Raw genomic sequence first — 21,738 nt, 5'->3', positions numbered from 1 at the left:
ATCTTTTCATTTTCTATCTCAAGTACCATGACCAAAATTCAACCATACTATCTAAACAACTAGCCGGAAATAATCGAGCAACAAATTGAGTTCAATAACCCAATAATCAACAAGACCCAATTGAATTTTCAAGCTTTTTTCGATACCCCAACAATGGTGGATTCTAGATTTTTTTACCAAACCTTCAATACTACTGTTAAAGCTTTTCAAATTTATCAAAAATAAATAGTTTTCACAATATTTGGACAATAAACCAACAAAATCCTCTCAATTTTAGATCTAAAATTGATATGTTCTTTCAAAAATTCTATTTGGGGAAAAATGAGGGGGAGGGTGGTGAGGAAGAAGACCAGAGGGAGGCGGAGGGGAGACAAAAAATGGGATTTTTTATCGGGCGTCACACGCTTTTTTGCGTGTAAACACGCAAGTGCTATCTGGTCATTAATAACAGATAATACGTATTTGTACATTTTGCTATCTAGGTTCATTCCTCCGATGTCTTTTCAAATTCCCAAGAGATTCGAGTAACTGTTCCTTCTTGTTTTCTTGTATTTTTGCCCGTATCTATTAAGGCTCGTCTCTCTTTGAATACTCTTTGCTAGTTGTCATTTTTTCATTGATCCACATGTCTTGACATGTCAGCACATAATTAATTCCAAATGTTAACTTGATTTTTCCCAATACAGCTGGGCACATGAGCGGATTGCTCAACCAATGCCCTAATTTGACTTTTGATATTTAGGGTTTCAAGCAAACTATATGATCGTTTTTAACATATATATATTCAAAAAATTTGCCGAGGTTAACAAGGTCTAATGACCCTAGAGGCGAAGCCAGGATTTCAAGTTTATGGATTCAGAATTCTAATCGTTTTAAGTTACTCGGTTCTAAATTAATAATTTATACATATTCAATACATTTTTAAGACAAATACAGAGTTCGAAACAAAACTACTGGATTCGACCGAACCCGCTTCCGGCACTCTAGCTCCGCCCCTGAATGACCCCTCTGCTCAATACATAGGTCCACCCCTTGACTATGGTCGTTGCATCCGTACTGATAAACAGTGGGTGCCAGGGGCGGAACTAAAGTGACGGGAGCGGGTTTGGTCGAATCCAGTAGCTTTGTTTCGAACTCTGTATGTGTCTTAAAAAAATGTATTGAATATGTATAAATTATTAATTTAGAACCGAGTAACTTAAAACGATTAGAATTCTGAACCCATAAACTTGAAATCCTGGCTTCGCTTCTGGTGGGTGCAGTGTCATTTGTAGTACTTAAGAAGATTGCAATGTTCACATACCAACTTGCCACTTCCGCTAGGTACTTTGATCAAACACTTTTCCCTATAGAATGCAACAACTGTCTTTTATGTTTCGTTTTCATGCTCGGAGCTCTCTTCTTCCTTTCGACCTAAAGAAGGGAATTCTCATGTTGTTTAGCGCCTCGCACTTTAGCTGAAAGTAGAATCCTTCCCTCAACTGGATTCCACGTTGTTTCCTCACATGGCCCCATCGCCCACCTCTGTTGTCTTGACTGCTTTGGCCCAACGTTACGTTGTTTCACCAATTATTATAGTTAGAATTATTGACTCCCACAGCATGGAAATAGCTTTATTTGACAAAACTCAGGAGTTGCTTTTTTCGGCCTGGTTCTTCACTGTTTGTCGGCTGATGAGGAAGAATGATGTTACACGTTAAATTAACATCTCTTATAATCCTTTTGATTACACTCATATCCTCTCTTCTCAATAAGTCTAGCAATTAAAACAATCCAATAATGTTAAATGCTAACGATATATAATCAAAGTAGCTCTAGACATGATTAAACAACATCTTAACCACCCTAAACATTACGTATTTTTCTTCTTCTCCATATCTGATTACGCATAATAGTCCAAACGCAAGCAACAGAATTTCATAAAACCACTTTATGAGTCACGATATGTAAAACAAATATACATACATACATATATACATACATACATACATACATACATACATACATACATACATATTTGGGTGTGGCTAAGGGTGGCAAACGGGTGGGTCAGGTCAGATATGGGACGGGTCGAAAATGGGTGATGAAAAAACGGATAAATTATCCGACCCAACCCATATTTGGTACGGATAAAATATGGGTTAACCGGTAGATAATATGGGCAACCATATTATCCATGACTTCTTGAATATGATCACTTTTGAGAGAATTCATAACTTGAGGAATCTCCAATTTCAGGTTTTACAAGTGTAAAAGTTAAACCCATTAGTTATCAATTGGTTATCCATTTTCTAAATGAATAATATGGTTCTTATCCATATTTGACCCGTTTTTAAAAAGTTCATTATTCAACTCATTTTTTAGTGGATAATATGGGTGGTTAACTGGGTTTTTTTAACCATTTTGCCAGCCCTATGTGTGCCTAATAATGTGCTTTAAGCATTTGGCAATCACCATTAATCGTACATTTTCAACAATATACCAGTATAATCCCACGAGTAGAGTCTGGGGAGGGTAGTATGTATGCAAACCTTATCCCTAACTGGAGAGGTAGAGAGAAAATCGTACATTTGATTATTAACATTCTACTGTTCAAATAGGAAGACACTTTAACTTTAAATTATTGTTTTCCACAACAAATACCATAACATGTTTAGATTAGAAGTTCAAAAAATCTTACTTTCTTGCTTAAACTCATCAGTCAGGCTTTACAGAAAATGAAATGGAGGGAGTACTTAGTACTAAAATTTACTGCTATCAATATACACAAGTAGCACATGGAATGGCAGAAAGGGGTTGTTTACATAGCAACAATTAGATGGGTTTCAGTGATAAAATAAACTAGAAGAAGGTTGAAGCACCACTCTAGCTGTTTAAGCACTTTTTCAAATTTTAGTTATTAATTTTGACAAGATGATAAAAACTGTATTTAACAACTAAAACCCTTTTAGCGAAGGCAAATAAAATGTTACATCAACAGTTCAAACTAAACCAAAATTTTCACTTTAATCTATAATCAACAGAGTGACATGCAGCCTTCTCAATGAGCCCTCGGCATATGATAAAAACTGTGATCACTCGCAATTGCAATAATCAAATATTAAACGTACACTTTCGGAAGCCAATTCAGAAGGCAACACAGATATATTTCACCACTCAATACTGTAACGAACCTGAAGGGATACTTGGAATAACGCTAAAGTTGTCTCCATATGACCTATAGGTCACTGGTTCGACCCGTGGAAACAGCTACTAATGCTTGCATTAGGGTATGTTGTCTATATCACACACTTTAAGATGCGACCTTTCTCCGAACCTTGCGTGAACGCGGGATACCTTGTGCACCGGGCTACCCAATACTGCAACGAACCTCAGGCATTTCTTCGCCGCTTCTCTTAGGGTGGTTAGTAGGATGTGTCTTATGATTCCATGTAGTCAAGCCCATTAATAAGAATGCAAGTAAAGTTAGACAATACTCAATTACTCATGCATTCTGTTCTGGAAATTATCAGATGCCAGGCCAACATGACAGACATATGTATTAGGAATCTATATGCAACGATATAGTGCAAACTAGCACACACGTGTGCCCATATCACACTCTAGCACCTTCGACCTGTGGGTGTCAAAACCACTTGATCTCAACTTGTCTAATCAATGCAATATTGACAAGAAAATAGCCAACCATTATCTTGTAATTTTCTCGATGTACTTTCTCTTGCTACAGATGCTGGCTTACTATCCAGGAGGAAATAATGATGAAACATTGCTTTATTCTTCCTCCTAAAATTTTCCTTTATCTAGTCTTGAATTTCTTCCTCCAACTACCAAGTAAATATCTTTCTTCTAACACAGGTTTCTCCAAAAACTCTCCAACGAGCCACCCGGTTTCATCTGCACTTCTCCAGATAGTTCAAAATGAAGGTGAGTCCAAAATTAAAGTTTCATATATATATATATATGCTCAATCAAATCAAACTTCCTAACTTCATCTATGTTGCAGTTACTAGGTTGGATGCACCGTAAAGCAAAGCAAAACAGCAATGAGTCCGCAAAGAATATCATACTAGGTATGTAATTATTTCACACTGCATATATCTGCTTTCAGTTCTTTCCATTTGGAATGAACTCTTTTACACTATCCATTTCCTTTCAATTGTTACATATTATCTTATTTTTCTCACTATTATGATCATCATTATTTTCAGAAAACTCTGCTACTTCCTTCTCAGCTGGCACATTATTTGAAGAACAAGAATACTATGGAGAAGCAAACTACAGCTTCACAATCTCAAAGCAACCTGCTTGCAAGGAAGTTAAAAGCACCGAAACAGAAATGGCTTTGGAAAAACTTTTTCATGGCTTTCTTTCAATTGGTACTCTTGGTTCTCAAACAATAAAAAGTGACCCTCCAACTCCTACATTTCCTATGCATCTTGAGCATGTAATTCATGGTGAAGTAAAGCTAGACATAAAAGAGAATGAATTGAAGCGTATAAATGATGAGCTAGAGAAGTTTGTAGAAGCTGAAGTTGCTCATGAATCATCAGAGAGAAGCAGCCATGCAAGCATTATTACACTCAGTGGCGGAAAACAATTAATTGAGGAGGTTGAATTACCAGAAACCTATGGTAATTCTGTTCAATTCCCACTCCAGAAATATCTATTTGGCTCTTCAGTTGAACTTTCAGAGACAGAAGTTGAGGGAAAGAAACCAAAAGGAGAGCTCCTTATTAAGAGGAACAACATAGCGGGAGAGCATCATATAGGAAAAGATGGAAAAGAGAAGAAACAAACCAAGGGAAGACGTGCAATGCATTTTATGAAGAAAATGCTGAAGAATCTCCACTCCAAGTCAAAGAGCTCTACAGATCCTTCTTCTGGAGATGTCAATGAATATGTCTCAAGAAAGAGGAAACTCCCTCAGGTTGGTACTATCTCGACCTATCAAAGATTAACTCTTAAATATTTACTACTTCATTTGAAAGGCTTGCTCATATTATTTATAATCAAAGGTGACTAGCTAGATACCAAAATTGAGAAGATTACAAGATAATGGTTAAACTAAGATAGATTAATTTGGCAGGCTTCCAGAAATGGCAGGACAAACATGAATTCACTGATTAAGACAGTGCAGACAATAGATTCTTGTCCATGAAAAAGACTTCTCCTTTGAAGGCCTAATATGTTCTCAAGCCACTTTAGGCATTGGAAAAGGCTCCCCACAAAGAAATTCTTGAAAACGTGGTTCTATTTTAAATCATCAGCATGAAAAATGTCAAAAATAACCTGACTGCTGGATACCTAACTGTCACACATTTTAGTTGACTTCCCATGTGCTTAAGAACAAGATATTTTGAAAGTACTCCAAACAATGAGTTAAATCATCAGCATATATCACCAAATACCTAAGCTATTCATCTATAATGTACAGGTCCTAAAAATGTTAAAAAGGAAAGTTCATCCAGCTGAGGGATTAACAGATAAGAACAAGCCACTAAAGGATGAGATCAGAAAGATTTCCTGCGAAGCTGGTAAACTGGGAGCAAATGGTGAACTGAACAAAATGTTTTCTAACGCTTCTGTTCCCACTAAGATATTACATGCTTCGGAAGTATATCCAAGTGACATGGAATATGATGTGTCAGCAGTAAACAGGGAGCATTGGATTAAAACAGATGCTGACTGTAAGTAAACAGCTTACGCTAAAATTCATGACTTCTTGTCAAGTAAACACACAAATAGACTATTATCTGACTCTTTTTCCTCATTGTGTAATGTAGATTTGGTGCTGGAGCTCTAGATGGGAAAATTTAGAAAAAAGAATGTAATGCCGATCCTCTGCATTTCTACTCCAGGAGCACAATATGCGTGCAGTATTGAGCTGTCAATTGTGAACAAAATAAATGAATCTCTCCTTCGCTCTACGTGTGTTGCTAAGTTGTGTGAGAAATGGGTTGTTATCATCAAGTTTGATCTATTGTTGATGTGCTAAGAATTGTTGAGAAAGTATTCTCATGCTCTGATGTTTTCACTATCACGGAACATTTCCAATGATACGTGAAGATCCCCATTGATTATCTGTGTTAAAGTTAAAACTTTGATTGTTATGATTAAAACTGTAGTGCAGCAGATATATCATTCTACCACCAGTAAATATGAATACTTTTATATAGTTAGATCAAGTCCGGAAGGCATACCCCTTGAACTTTCACAAGAAGGCTGTCATGGACTTTGTCAAGTCACTTGAACCACTAAAATGAAAATATATAGTTTACTTAACCACTAAAAAGATGTATTTCCTAATTACCATAGGAGCTACATTTCTAAGGCTAACTTTGTAACTTCCGCACAGAATGAGCATCAGTAAAGCTGAATAAAGATGAGAGCACGCAAAAGAGGCTTCATAGTTGTACTCACACAGTCACATCTCATTCATCACTTGAGAAAATTGATCAAGGAATATATATATATATATTTTTTTTTTGATAAGGAATCAAGGATTATATAATAAGTCCTGACTATTAAATGGTTAGCATCCTATTTAAGTACTGCCCCTTTTTTTGTTCTCCAATATTAATCCACTAGAAACTACTATCCTTGCACCATATATGTAGCTGTACGAGGAAGAACCAAACTTGACACAATAAAAATACAAGGTACATGGACTGTCCATTTTCACAAGCAGACATTAAATACTGAATACAAATCATGAAGCATGAATCTTGACATAATCAGGTTGATACTATTTTCAATAAAATCTCGCCTTATAAAAAAAAATATGAAGCATGAAGATGGATCATTAGGAACACATAGCAGCAGACGAGAAATTTTTTGAAAGCGCCCAACAGAATACAATCAGTTTCAACAATGAATTTAGTCTTTCCAAATTCCCTGTTTAGAAACTTAATGATAGAGTTGAACACATTCTGTATCATCTATGAGAAGGAATATGGGCCACCACTAGCTTTTTGTAACTTTAGGCACATGAGTGAAAATGTAAGCAAAGATATTAATGATTACAGTTCTATTATTACTATACAATTTTATTGTAGCAACAGTGACATTCACATGCATGCAATCTTGTGATTCACTAGCCGACTATTTGGGAACTGCTTTATTCAATATGATCTGCAGAAACAATGTCATTCACATGCAGCAAAGCAGTGTGTAATTTAAATGTGTTACCTGAAGCTTCGTCCGTTTGTGTGTATCTTTATGCTTATAATTGGTTGCTATTCTATACCAGCACAGCAGTTTTCTCTGGGATAGGCAGTCTTGTACAAATCAGTATCCCTGTTGCATTACGAGTGACATAAAAAACAATTTCTACATGTAGAATATGACTACTACTTTCCTTAAAGTTTAGCTTTCTTTGCTGTTCTGTTTGCTCTTCAAATAGTTTCACTCTTGGTTTCTGGGTAGGTGAAAATTGCTCTGCATTTTGATGGTCCACAACAACATGCAACATTCATACCACATGTTACCTTTCCTGGCCTTGTCCAATCGAAAAGAGAATCATGTTTGTGTTACTGTAGAACAAAATACATCTTCAGATCTCGTCATTATCATGAACGAATGAATGCAAATCTCATTCCTTTTAGTTCTGCCTGATAGTCAGTTAGTCATAAAGACATCAATGCATTTCCCAACCTCACAATGATGAACCAACAGGGATGATAGTATTCAAGTGTGGGATGATAATATTCAAGTGTGCACCCTCTCCTGTTAACGCCTTACTAGCTTTACTCTCTACTTTAGCAACTCAGCACAACAGATGTAATTCCAATACAGTCCGAATATAATAGCATGCACTTGGTTGACCTAGCTTGGCATCCAGAGTAAGACAGCTTTTAGAACAAGGTAATGAGTCCCCCAGTGCCACCAATACGATAGCCAGAGAGAACTTGATATCTGCAGCTATCAGAGGTTGAAAAATAGGTTTCCCGGACAGAGTCATTCTAGAGTAACTAACAAGCATACTAAGCTTGTCATAGTGAATAAACAGGTCATCTATCTATTCCAACAAGCCGATCAAATAAAGGATGTCAAACATGACAAGGCCACTAACTAGTTTCAATGGGTATGCGGTAGACTTGAAATTGCTACCATAAGTGCTATTTTAAGTAAATCACCGTGCAAGAGTTGAGTTCATTGTGCTTATGCATTTAATGTAACTGGTTCAAAAGTTTTAATCATTAAGGAGTTGTGCTGAGCTCTAATGACAAATTAGATATGACCACCTACAAACTCAACAATTTTTGCAATTGCATTTGCTTTTCTTTTGTGAAGGATAAATTTCAGATCTTAACATGTCAATTTACTCCACATTTGTCGTCCACAACTACAATTCATAAAAGCTCATGATTCCTGAATAAAAGAGTAAAGCAGAGTTCACTATCCTTCAAATATTCATCTCCCTGACATGGTTTTGCATCAGTTATATCTCTGGGCAATAGTAAAATGAAGAATTTCCTTTATGAATCAATACAGAACGTGAAATAAATGATCATTTCTCACCATAAGTGCATTAACGACCATATCCAGCCTATTTATTCAAATTTCATGAGCTTATGCCAAGGATCTATTTTTTTTTTATAAGGTGAGGTTTTATTGGAAACAGTATCAAGCTGATACTGTGACAGTACAAAGATAAGTCTGGACTTGATTACATCAAAATCCTAAGCAGTCTAGCAAGTGCAGCAAGTTATGTTAAACGATGACTTCCAACAAACAGCTAAAATTAAGTGAACATATTGATATTCATAGGGACACATGTACCAAGCAGTTGAGTAGCTAAGAAAATAGAATAATAATCCACTATCAGAAATCAAACTATGAAGAATTTTATACAGAATAGAAGGTAAAGCACAGGTGAGAAAATGCAAATTATGAAACTATCAAGATTCCTGAGGCATGTCTCATTCTTGTTCTGCTAGTGAATGTCTTCTAGGTATCTCCTTTGGTTCTGCCCTCTCTATTTCATTATAAAGATTCCTGAGATTCGTCTAATGCTTATCCTCCTTAGGAATGTCTTTGTGAGGTATCTCCTTTGGTTTTGCCTTCTCCAATTCCCTATAGAAACATCAATGGAATTTCATAACATCATGACAACGATATATACACTACAGCTACAGGATTTCAAAATCAAAAAGCTAACAGAAGAAGCTACAATGAGAAACCAATTTAAAATCTGACGTGGATGGATGTCCCTTGTTCAGAGAAAACTAAGGAACGAGAAGGGAAAGGAAACAAAGCTAGCTATCTTTATTTTGATAAAGCCAAAGCTAAAGATCCTAAACCTACAATTAAATGATAAACTTCAAATATTATTCATCATAAATTACATATTAAAAAATTGACTATAAAAGCATGAGCCTCAACTGAAACTGTAATGCCAGACTGCCAGTCTTTGCAGCACAGGAGCAGATTCCCCAAAACATCCTCGGGAACAATGTAAAAAGAGAAGATATCTCGATAACAAAAACTATAAGGGGCTGCCCAAAAGAAAAACCACCTGAAGTTTACTTGACTTGACTTGCCTAGAACTCTAATTTTTATATTACTCTTTAGACTTTACCAAGCGAGAAACAAAACAAACTTCAGAAGCAAACTGTTGCTTTTGAAATCACCAAGAACATTCAATACCACTGGCATCTAGATAACCTATTAAAAAACCCAAAAGTTATTATTTTGCCCAGGAACAAAAGAAAAAAAATGCACTTTTTTCTTAGTTGGAAAGAACGATACAGATTAAGAGACATAACATGTAGGAGTAGTGTGTTACATACATCGAATAAGCGGTGGTTATAGACTTTTGGCATTATTTACGTGCTTCATTGACAGAACTTCAGTCCGTTCATTACATGGATACTTTATTTGTACGTCTCCAAAAACACAAATTTGCAAATTAGTTTCGTAATAACTGTTTTCAAGCTACCAGTATATTGCATAGTGTGATGATGCCAATGGGCCAGCAAGGGAGGGATAATGATGCAGGAGGCAGAGGTGAAGCTAGCCCATTGGGTGCGGGTTCGGCTGAACCCAATCACTTTTGCTTAAACACTATATTTGTACTTAGAAATCCATCAAATATGTAAAAATATTTAATTGCGGACCAAGAAACTAAGACGAGCTATGGGTTCCGTGGCAAATTCAGAACTCATACACTTCAAACACTGGCTCTATCTCTAGAGGAGTTACTGAATCAGCTCAATGTAGCTAAGTTGAGCCCAATTCCAGCACAGTCTAGCTGCAGTGGTATTTGCAAGAGAAGGATCAAGGAGTAATAAAAGATAGAGCAGCTGGAGAAGAAGCTCGAAGATGCCACGTCAGCATTAGGTAGTTAAAGCAGTTAGTTAGCGGTTGATTCAATTTGGAAGGAAATTTGTTTACTGGGAATCAAAGTTAGTTACGGGAATGTAAACTGATTCTTTGCGATTCCATTGTATAAAGGTCTCGTTTTTATCAATCGATGAGAATTACAGCACAGGACTTTCGATAAGCAAAAAATATTGAAGGGAAAAGGGAAGTGGAAGGGCATACTTGGCGGCGGAGGAAGACTCTTCCTCGAGCCAATGGCGAATTTGACGAACGTTACGCTTGAAGATGGAAGCAGACTGTTTGACATCGCTCCTCAGCAATAATATCGCCGCGCTCACTCCGACCACCGTTAGTATAAAGTTCGTTAACGCCATTGAAGGATAGAGTATTTCAGTCTCAGAGCTCTTAATCTAGGGAATATGATGATAATGATGCTAATATTCGATCTATAGGGTTTTTGGCTGTATAGAACAGGAGGAAGGGTTACTTGGAGAAGACGAAATTTGTCAAGTCGCTGAATTGAAAAAGGGATTTTGTTAACTGGGCCTGGGTAGTTCGAATTAGGCCCAGGCCCACTGAAAAACTGACAAGGAGAGATTGGGCTGCAGGGTGAAGCCCACATACCACCTAGTGGTACCGCCGTAGAAATGACACCAAGTAGCAACAAAAACTCGAGTTCATTCGTATCAAAAACACCAAAATTCAATCACAAATGACCCCTCAAATCCCTAATTTTAGATACCCAATTACAAGCCTTAGTTCTTCAATATTTAAGCTTAAATTCTATAAATTACATGATTAATTAGGAAGAATGAATGCTCGTTCACCTATCACGATACCATCTAAAGAAATTTAAAAATACGGGAAAGGGTTCAAAATGCCTCTAAACTATTGGAAAAGGTTTAAAAAGATCATTCATCCATCTATTGGACTAAAAATATCCCTCCATCCACTTTTTTGGTTCACTTATGCCATTTGACTGTTAGGTCAATACTAAATTAAAATAATAATTATTCTTTTTGTAAAACTTAAAAAAATATTTTGCAAAATATTTTCGTTTTTTTAAACTAATGCACCAATAATCCACTAATTTAGTAAAGTCTTCTTATTTTTTTCCAGTTTTTACAAAAAACAATTTAGTTTTTATGAAAAAAATATTTTTTTTCATTTTCCGTTAAAAATAATCAGATTTATAAGTGGTGAGTTTCAAACATAATCGAAATTTAGCCACTTTTCATGTAAAGATAAATCTGAACGAAAACACTGGTCAAAATTCGAAAAAATACTCCAGCATAATATACTGGAGTTTGGAGCACTGGAGCCAGCAAAGTATAGGTGCACCGAACTCTAGTATATTACACTGGACCGGTCTCTGTTGCAGCAAAATAGTGGTTATTTTTCATTGACTTGGTAAACGCTAGCTATTTTTAAATGACCAGAAAACTGGCTAGACCGTGCTATTTTAACGATACCATTGGGGGCTTCATTTGCTAATCACCACATAATTAAGCCCAAAAATTCGCGTGACAAATGTTGATAGTCCCTGAGTTGTTGATGACGATTCATTTTTTTATTTATTTAAGCAAAAAGAAGGCATTTTATTCATCTCCAAAAGAGGGGTTAATACATTTGAGATGACGATTCATTTGAATTTCTCCAATGAGGTTTCTTAATACAATATGGTATATATATTCTAAGTAATGGCACTTGCTTCTGTAGAAAAATTTTAAGACTAAAGTGATCCCAAGTAAAAAGTTACAACATTGTAGCACAGACTGATAGTAGTCATAGTGGCTGAGTTAGATTTATTAAGCTGATTATTGAGAAGCATCACATGACAGCAGATTTGGTAATGTAGTTTGATGTATTAATGTTACAAAATTTCCTTAAACAGTATGAATATTGGCAACGTGGCATCTTTATTGGATTCTTTTTTCATATGTTGTAGTTATAGTGGAAGAATGACTTGTTGCAGTTGCTCAAATTCTGTATGGGAAATGGAAAACTAGTAAAAGATTACAGCTTTGTGCCTGTTTGCATAGGTGCAGCTGAGAACTCTAGCTGCAAGAACATACAGAGTCTGAAAGATGATCAGTTTTTCAGTTAAAAGAGTGGGCAAGAAGACAGCCTATTCACACGCCACGTAAACTTCACTATATCTTTAGTCTTGTGAATGATGGCCTGATGATTTTGTGTTGAAGTTCCTCAAGTGTTTGTCTTGATGATCAGCACCTCTTACTCTTAGGCTTTGTCATTCTTATTATTTGTGATGTAATAAATCATTAGAATTACTCACAAGTATCGGTACATCTGACTATAGCGTCTTAATCCAAAAATTACTATCCAGACAGATAGGCAGTTCCTTTTTTGCATGGTATGATATGTGAGATGACACTAAATATTGGATATTTAAGTTCTGTACTTAGCACAATAAAAGACAGTTATCATTTGGAACTAAATGTGAGTGCAGCAAGTGCATCTCGAATGGATATTATTCATAATTTTACGGAGATTTCAGTAAGATATGATGCTTGTATATATACCATGCTGACGATAATGTTAAGTTTTCGCAAACCAGTTGAGCAAATTGCATTAGATGTGGATGTGGTAATATGCACTGAAAGGAATATGTTACAGTATTTAAGAGTATCTCAGTTCACTCGGAACCTACTACGAAATGAACACAGAATCCAAGCTTGATACTCAAAATGAATGAGAAAAAAGAAGGTAGAAAACTTGAAAATACTTAAGAGAGCTGGTTATATGTAGAGCCTACAGGCTACAGCCTTGTGGTTGTTGGAGGATAGAACTAACAAATGAGATGAAGCTTGCCTTTAGGAGAAGATGGAACTGTTGATGGAGTATATTAGGCGTCAGGCGAAGTAAATGTGGACTCCAACGGCGATAAGGAACATAGATACTAAGGCAAAGTAGAGAACAGTATGGATGAAGATGGAGATTACACTTGTCTGAAAATTGGCAAACTCTATTGACCTGCTGTTTCCTGGAAGTTGGAACAGAAGTCCAGGAGTCAACAGCACAAACAACACCACTGCTATTAACACCGGTCCCCAATCAGCCATGTCTATTTGTCTGTCTACTGTCTGATGAGCAGTGTGGGGAAGTTTCAGTGACTCGCGGAGGAAGTTTCAGCACCACTGCTATTGTCTCTTCTGGATTGCACGGACGATGGCTACTCCAGGTAGGATGAATTTGACAATTACATTTGCATATTTGGTGTCCCTACTAGCTTTGTGCATGATCAAAAGAGAATTAGATGAACAACAAATTAATGTGAAAGAGGCAAAAGCATTACCAAATAGAAAGCAAAGCAGTTGCATCATTCAAGTAGGTTTGCCTTATCCACAGCTTTGATTATTTACTTTCTTATCTGATTTGATCATCAAAGCCTTTTATGAATGTGCATTGTTAGCTCATCTTGAATATGTAAGCCAAAAATAAAGCATTCAACAACCTATTAAGCTTCAGCATTATCTGCCTTTCCACCCACACCACCTGCTTCTTTTCTCAAGTCAGATCTCTATAACAACATTCCTATATAATAGTCATTCACTATATAAAAGCTAAGTTTAACTCGGAACCCATTATTATATTATGTTATGTTATATTATATGTACTCTATAACAGCATTTTACTATAGCAGCCAAAAAATATCAGAACAAACGAGACTGTTATAGAGAGGTTTGACTGTACTACTTTGACGAAAATAAAATGTTTAAAGTAAAGGTAAAAAGAAACCTTAAATTGTTCAATTATTGAAAAACATATACACAAAGTCAGTATTTTCTGTCAACTTCCATAAAGCAAAATCTCCACTACCACACAATACCTCACACTGCCTGCTTTTTCACCCTCAAGTTTAGTACCTCTTCTCCTTCTTCACTAAGCAAAATCGCTACATTTGCCTTAAATCTCTTGCTACTCATTTGCAAACACCAGAACTAAATACTACCAGAGAGAGAACTAAGGCTAACTACTCTGAGAGAGAAAATATTGAGAAGGAGATAGAAAATAGAAATGGTAGTAGATTGGGGACCAGTGGTGGTGGCGGTGGTGATGTTCATCTTATTGTCACCCGGACTCCTATGCCAGCTGCCAGCAAGAACGAGAGTCATCGAGTTTGGGAACATGTACACCAGCGGAATTGCCATCCTAGTTCATGCTATCTTATACTTCTGTATATACACCATCTTGATAGTCGCCGTTGGTGTCCATATACGATCTGGTTGATACCTTTCCTCCATCTACTTCATGTATATTATCCCATAGTTGAAAGTGAAAACAACGCAGCTACAGACCTTCCTTGTGTTTCATATATCTTTGTACTTTTCATCATTCCTAGAGTACTCTGATAAATGCGCTTGACATTAATGTTTATCGAATTCATGAAAATGAAATGAACAAATCTTCTGGCCACTCTATCAGACATGCTCATACTGGAGTATATTTGAGGTTGTTCATAATGCAGAAGTTCTTTTGATTTCGTCAATACAAGGAATAATTATCGTGTGTATGTTTTTAACATAGAGCTAGTGCATCCGTCTTTTTCCTTGACCCGAATGTCTATTGAAAACGGGCTCTGTATAAGGTAGCGGTAAGGCTCGAGACCCCACTTACGAGATATACTAGTTTTGTTGTTGTTGTTGTGCATCCATCTTTTTCTTGCATAAGCCGGAAACCTTAGCAAAGTCTCGTGGAGAGATTGCCACTATACTAGTAATCAGATTTTGATAACAAGGGGAAATAGTAGGCAGTTCAGATCCCAATTAAAAGTGGAAAAGGAAGAATTCTTTTATATTAAACAATCAGTAACAGAAACGAAACATAAAATCTTTCTTCTTTCTCAAGAAAATCAAATACAGATCTTCAACAGATGTTATTGCTTCAATGAAAATGGTAAGTAAAGACGCGACACCTTTAGCTTTAGGTTGTGAGTACTCAGCCAGTATAGATATGAACATGAACAGCAAGAACGAGGATAGCATAAAGAGTAAAGAAAATAAGAGTATGAACAGCAATGGCCTTGCCATTGGTCTTCATGCCCCCGACCTCCAGAGATCGGCCATTTCCAGGTATCTGAAACAGAAGCCCCGGCTGCAGCAGTATGAAGAGTACCACCCCAATGACCACTGGTCCCCAGTCCGCCATTCAACCAGCTCGATGAAAAGATGCGCTAACTACCTATTTCCAGTAGGATGAAAATTGGAAAAAACAGTTTCAAGAACTAGTAGTAGCCACAGCTAATCTAATAGTGATAGCTTATGAAGAACGCTGCCAAGAAAGAGTTAGGAATATTCTTCTACTTTAGTTTGAAGGAATACTGTATTAGAATCTAGACAAGCATATTGGTTAGGAGTTTGGAACCAGTTTGAATCAGAGGGAATTTATTAAAGGACAAGCTACCTACAGTTTTCAAGTTAAAAAGTTACGTAGAATAGACAACTGAATATAAAATGCTTTTCATAAAGGAACCACTTTGGCTTTATACTTTTCTTTCTAAAATAATGTTGAACGCTTTTTGCCATGAAAGGTGTTGAGGTTTAACTGTTATAATACGTCAATATTATTTTATCAGAAGATCCACGTGTACATGCCGATCCAAATTTTAGAAATTCTCATTGCTTGCGTATACTTGTTATCTCTAGTTTTAACTCATCTAGAGGTCTTGATAGACTCATCAAACACTGCCTTCAAAGTGCTGTCTGATCAAATTAGTCAGTGGCAAGCACCAACTTGGTGCTTAAGCTATTCAAACTTCTAACTTATAAATATATATAGAAAAAGTGTTATGAAAATATTATTGTGTATGTCCATTTATTACTCCGATGTAGATAATTTTCTTGAAGATTATCCATTTAGTACAACATTGAAGTTTATCTTCAAGCAGCTGATGCAGGCAGGTTGCAAGCAACTCAATAAATAACTTGCAGCAGCTTTTTATTAAACAACTAAGTTGCGAGCAGCTCATGCAGACAGCTTAACAGCTCAAGAAAAACCTCTCAACGGCTTCCTGAAAGCCTCGCAGCGGCTTCAATTCTTCTATAAATAGAAGAGATTTCAATTCAATATCTAATATATTAGTCTCTCACTGTACTTGTCTTTGATCATTTACTTTATAATCTTTATTTTATAACAAAAACTTTTTTATCTTGATAAATCTAGGGACCCGCTAATATTCATTTGGCCATCACTATTTGCAGATTTCCGGAAACATTCAAATTTTGTCGTTTTAAATCCTTAACCAATCCCCTTTTTTCCTCCCTTTTTCCTCTGCTTGGGTGGCTGAAAAGTCATAGTTCTGTCATCACGACCACAAACAGATGAATAGCTATTTCATTTTGCACTGTTTCTATTACAAGAAACAAAAAAAAAAAAAAAAAAAAAAGAGGGAAGCACATAGTGAATATTATTATGTCTTAATTCTCATCAGATCATACATCTCACACGAGTAAAAAGAGAGCAATTACGTAAAAACAAGAGCTCTCAAAATAGATTATACATCAGATCACATCATAAGTTGTTATGGAAGCACAAGCCAAAACCAACGTAACGACACAAGACAAATGACAACCACCCATGACACAACCAGAAAAGCATAAAAGGAAATGGCTTACTAGGAACCCATATATAAGTGGACTCCAATGGCTAATAGGAAGATACACATGAGGGCGAAGTAGACAACAGAGTGAACCAGTATGGACACACCACTTGTTTGAAAGTTGCTGAACTCAACGAATCGGTTGCGACCAGGTGCCTGAATTAGCAAACCTGGTGTTAACAGCACGAACAGCACCACCGCTACAAACACCGGACCCCAATCCGACATCTTCCCTCTCCTTCCTCTGTATAAATGTTACCAACCTATACAGCAACACTCTCTTTCTCTGTCTATATGAATTCTTTGCTTCTGTACAGTGCAAAAGAAATGGTACGTAGAGAACGGAATTTATAAAGGGAGATTAATTCAGCAACAAGAGAGTAGAGCGGGAGTGAATCATAAATGGAATGGCTACGAAGAAACAGAAGGCTGCCAAATGAAGCTATTCTGTTTCATACTTTATCGTTTGCTTGTATCACAAACTTTCTCTGATAGCTGAGGTGCTGCTTTATAAGGTTACAAGCACTTTCAAGGTGGGTTGCTTATGAAATCAAAATTCTGATTCTCTTGAACCAGGCCAACCATGCCCCCCCCCCCTTCCACCCCAACAACCAACAAACACCTATTAAAGATAAAAATATAGTCCACTAATTTTACTGTGTTCTTGATTGAGTTAAAAAAATATTGTTGCCAAAGGAGACAGCTTTCCTCCGACAGAAAATCAACGTAGCTACGACACATTTGAAGATAAACTAGCACTGAACGGTCTCCTATAAACCGTAGCAAGGAGCATGGATCAGAGTATAAGTAACCATGTTCTAAAATGCTGTGTCACTTAACACTTCAATTAAATAAAAACTATAGCCATAAGTTGTATTACAACTGAAGTGCAATACTTTCAATAAAAAAACTCATATGCTAACTCTTCAATCGTCATTATTTTAGTCGTGACCGACCACCAAATTTAGGGCATCAAAAGTTCTAATACCACTTCTCATGTTTCAAAATCTACGAATCATCCAGCTCCACAGGTTAAAGTATCAATAAGAATAAGGGAGAAAAGCAAGATCCAATCAAAAAGTGTGGGAGAAAAGCAACATCTAATAAAAAATTGTAAGAGAAAGGGGTAGAGCGGTGTGTGCAAGTGTTAGAGAGAGAGAGAGAGAGGAGCTGAATAATGTGAATGACATAATGCAACAAGGTAGAGCTCATGAAATTCCATAAAACTCAAAAGCATAACCGAGTCCATTAATCAACTTGCCCCACAACACAGAAGAACTAGTCTTTTACAGGTTGATATATCCGATGGAAGCAATGTCTTTCAACTTCTAGAATATGATATTCTGTAAACTTGTTCAGTTTCAGACAAATCAATCATGAAAACATGACCAAGAGACAATTCAACCCAGCACCCTTCATGCATAATTCAAACGAAATATGTCATTTAACACATAATAACTTCCTTGCGGTGTTGGCATCAAATGAAACATCTGCAGGCCAAGAAAGAAGAAAATAGTCATATTAGAAATTTGAGATGCAAAGAAGTTCAGAAGTCTAATGTTCATGAAGTATGAAGGGATCAAAAACGTGCAGTTGCATAGAATTAAACTTCAAAGCCCAGAACCCATATGAGCCTTTAATGGCCATATCCTCCCACATAACCCCGCCAAATGCAGCATTATCACTATTGAGAAGCAAAAACTTTCACAATGATAAAAAAAGACTGGACATGAAGAAGGAAGGAAGAGAAGAAAATAAACAATCAAATATCCTTTGTTTTCTTATCTCCTTAAGTGTGTAGGTGATAAAATGCAAGATAAACGCAGATGAGGGTGCTCTAAAATGAGACCAGAAGAAAATAAACAGACTTCTCTCTGAAAAGAGAGTTCAAAAAAACCCTCTGCTACAAGATGGTTCATTCAATAAAATAGAAGTCAGAAAAGAAGAAGAGAGAGCTAACGTCAGATCTGAGTGCACGAGAATAACTCCAAAAACCAGCCAAATCACGTCTGCCAATTATAGCCACTGAAGGTATTCAACAAAGAAAGAATGCTAATAGTTGAAGGTAGTCTAAAACTTTAATTTCTCCCTACCATCTATCAAATTAAAGATGATAAAACAAAACCGTGCCCATAACATCACATCTGCTCAGGCTCCTTAAAAAACCCAGTAGGTTGACAGTCAGCAAAGCTAACAAACCCACCTCACTCCGCACCAGATTTAGGAAGGCAAGTGCAACTAACCCATTTGACTAGCGAATTAAGGTAATACTTCCAAAGCTCTGCCAAACCACTCTTTACCCTCGCTTTCTTTTTTTCTCTCCACGCGTGTATAACTGTTGTATAAATGAGGTATAACACCACATGACCTCAACAAGTTTCACCTACAACGGTCATAATGCCCATAAGCTTCCCAAGGGCGAAATCTATATGGGCTTGAATGTTCTAACACACTAGTCTCACCAATCCCAGAGGTATCTAGATACTCGTGAAGCTGATGCATGATGCTATGGGGTGCTCATTCCTAAATATAACATGTACAAGAGACTCTTGATCAGTTTTATAACTAACTTCAAGTAAAATACATGTTTAGAAGATGAGGTAGCAGGCATCCCGTGAAATTAATCGAGGTGCTCGCAAGCTGACCTGGACACCAAGGTTATCAAAAATGCATGTTTAAAAGATTGTGTTTGAGCATTCTTTCGTCTGGCATAATGGAACTTATATTTTTTTTTTTTCCTAATAGACTCTGGGTTGCTCAAAGAGGCTGTAAACTTAAACCAAAACAAAAAAGTGCAAAAGAAAGATGATCGAGGTATTCACAATGTCGAGAGCCAAGATTTTGTAGTTTTTCTCTTTCTCTTGCAGGAATATATTAGCAATTCTTTCAAGTTGCATCGTTCCAACTGTTTGTTCAGATTTTGATGCCCCAGCCCCCAGGCTCCAACGAGCAAAATCAAATCTTGTGGAGTCATATAACTAAATTACCTTTTCAAAGAGACACGTTTAGCAGCCTAGTTGAAGAAAGTGACAAAGAAAACTATAGGGAGAAAGAGCATTAAATGTATGGATTAGATTTGTGTGCCGATACAGCATAACTCACGTGTAATTGCGTATCTAACAAGCTATCTTGTTGACTGTTGTCTCCTTCTAGTAAGCAACTTGTACACTTCAAAACAAAATGGTCCGAAAGATAAGAGATGATTGGTGACATCTCGGGCATTTCTAATCAAAATACAAACAAAATCTACGCCTGATTTCTATAATATCATTGGTTAACATCCCAAATGAATGAATAATACAAACCAAGAGCCAAAGGACAAACCTTGAGTGCACGAGATGATATAGGTGAATATCTAAGTAGGTTAGTATATCATAATTCCAAAAACAACTAGTGATGTCAAAAGACTATTTTTTAGGCTCCTTAAGCTTTTAATATCACCCTAAAATCATTGTCACCATAGCCATTCTAGCAACTATTTAAAACTATAGAATGATCAAGGCAATATTTCAGGTTATAAAAAATCACTACAGGTATTTGCATCATATGTTCACATTAAGCCACGTTTCTTCTCACTTAGCATCTCAACTGCTAAGCTGAAATGCCTGATCTCATATAGGCTCACCTCTCCTCCATATACAACAACCAAACAGAAATCAAAACAAACTTAAACCAAATCACGTCTGACACACAAAAGCAACTTTTAATCTAAATCACATGGCAGACGATGTAACTGAGTAAACTACTTGAAACATGCCAAAGATAACATCTAATAGAAACGGTAAAACAAGCGCATCACACACGATTTTTTTTAATGATAATGATGTCCAGGCTAGCTTGTGTGCACCTGACTATTGCACATATGCCGGGTAACTCTGCTCACCAATGCTTGACATATGGAGAGACATAACCTACTGTTTTTAGACTTGGATTTGAACCTAGGACCTCATGGTCCCCTCCTCCTCCCAAGTTCATTCACCACTAGGCCGATGCAACAACCAACCAAAATAAGAATAGACAAACTTAAACCCAAATGACATTCTGGAACAGAAAAGCAACTTTTGATACAAATCGCACGACAGAAAGTGAACCGAGAAAGCAAACGCATTGCACACTACAGTACAGAAAGTGTAGGAGAAGTGTTTGTCAAAATACCTGACTGAACTTAAGAGGATGCTGTTCGCCGGGGAGTTGGAGATTACCGCTGACAAAGACAAGCATGGCGCCGCCGGGACCAGAGGGCTGGGAATCGACGGTGCTGATATTGTGTTTGCACTGCTGAAAAGGGAGACCGGTCAGCTTGTTGACGATGTTCTGAGAGCCCTGATGCTTCTCCCCTTCGAAGGTTAACATGGAGCCTTCTTGGTAGAGGTTAGAAAGCCCGACCCGATTGGAGTCGAAGGTGGAGTAGTAGTGCTTCACGAATGCCGTCGCCACATCATCTGGATCCATTTGGTTTTCGCGAATTCACACTACGCCTCTACCTTTTCTATTCTCCTCCTTTTTATAAACTCGGGAAAATTCGAATATTACCCTCTGGTGTCGCTGCGATATTACGCTAAAGTGTTTTGGATCGGAAGAGACTATAAGTCGCAATTTTAATACGATTATAAGTCGCATTCTGCCAGCTATGTATAAGTCGCAAACACCTAATGCCAAGTCGTAATATCTATAAGTACCAACCAGCTAATTTGCAATTTATATGTGAGAGATTTATAAGTGGCATTCATGTATCCCGATTATAAGTTACATTTTATGGGTTCCATTTAAGGCTGTATTGTGGCCCGGGACCGGCC

General features: G+C 36.9%; 2 protein-coding genes and 2 long non-coding RNA genes across 4 annotated transcripts; 1 reads left to right on the top strand and 3 right to left on the bottom strand.

The window, feature by feature from the left end:
* Positions 1 to 2,980: 2,980 nt before the first annotated feature.
* Positions 2,981 to 7,689, bottom strand: LOC107789937 (uncharacterized). Its single transcript, XR_001648941.2, has 2 exons — positions 7,189 to 7,689; positions 2,981 to 3,894 (listed from the first exon to the last, which is right to left on the bottom strand). It is a non-coding gene; the product is annotated as an uncharacterized LOC107789937 (long non-coding RNA).
* On the top strand, positions 3,804 to 6,135 carry LOC107789935 (protein LAZY 1). Its single transcript, XM_016611818.2, has 5 exons — positions 3,804 to 3,924; positions 4,004 to 4,070; positions 4,209 to 4,927; positions 5,435 to 5,687; positions 5,784 to 6,135. The coding sequence occupies exons 1-5, from the start codon at positions 3,919 to 3,921 to the stop codon at positions 5,801 to 5,803; spliced, it is 1,065 nt and encodes a 354-aa protein (XP_016467304.1). The 5' UTR covers positions 3,804 to 3,918; the 3' UTR covers positions 5,804 to 6,135.
* Positions 7,690 to 8,788: 1,099 nt separating the features above from the next.
* LOC142175485 (uncharacterized) lies at positions 8,789 to 10,812 on the bottom strand. Its single transcript, XR_012704557.1, has 2 exons — positions 10,546 to 10,812; positions 8,789 to 9,075 (listed from the first exon to the last, which is right to left on the bottom strand). It is a non-coding gene; the product is annotated as an uncharacterized LOC142175485 (long non-coding RNA).
* A 7,325-nt stretch (positions 10,813 to 18,137) lies between these two features.
* LOC107789942 (nuclear transport factor 2A-like) lies at positions 18,138 to 21,521 on the bottom strand. The gene is made up of 2 exons (XM_016611823.2): positions 21,098 to 21,521; positions 18,138 to 18,432 (listed from the first exon to the last, which is right to left on the bottom strand). The coding sequence occupies exons 1-2, from the start codon at positions 21,392 to 21,394 to the stop codon at positions 18,358 to 18,360; spliced, it is 372 nt and encodes a 123-aa protein (XP_016467309.1). The 5' UTR covers positions 21,395 to 21,521; the 3' UTR covers positions 18,138 to 18,357.
* Between the last annotated feature and the right edge of the window lie 217 nt (positions 21,522 to 21,738).

This window comes from Nicotiana tabacum, chromosome 21, assembly GCF_000715075.1.
Source record: "Nicotiana tabacum cultivar K326 chromosome 21, ASM71507v2, whole genome shotgun sequence".
Lineage (NCBI taxonomy): Eukaryota > Viridiplantae > Streptophyta > Magnoliopsida > Solanales > Solanaceae > Nicotiana > Nicotiana tabacum.
This window is presented reverse-complemented; position numbering and strand designations above follow the sequence as displayed.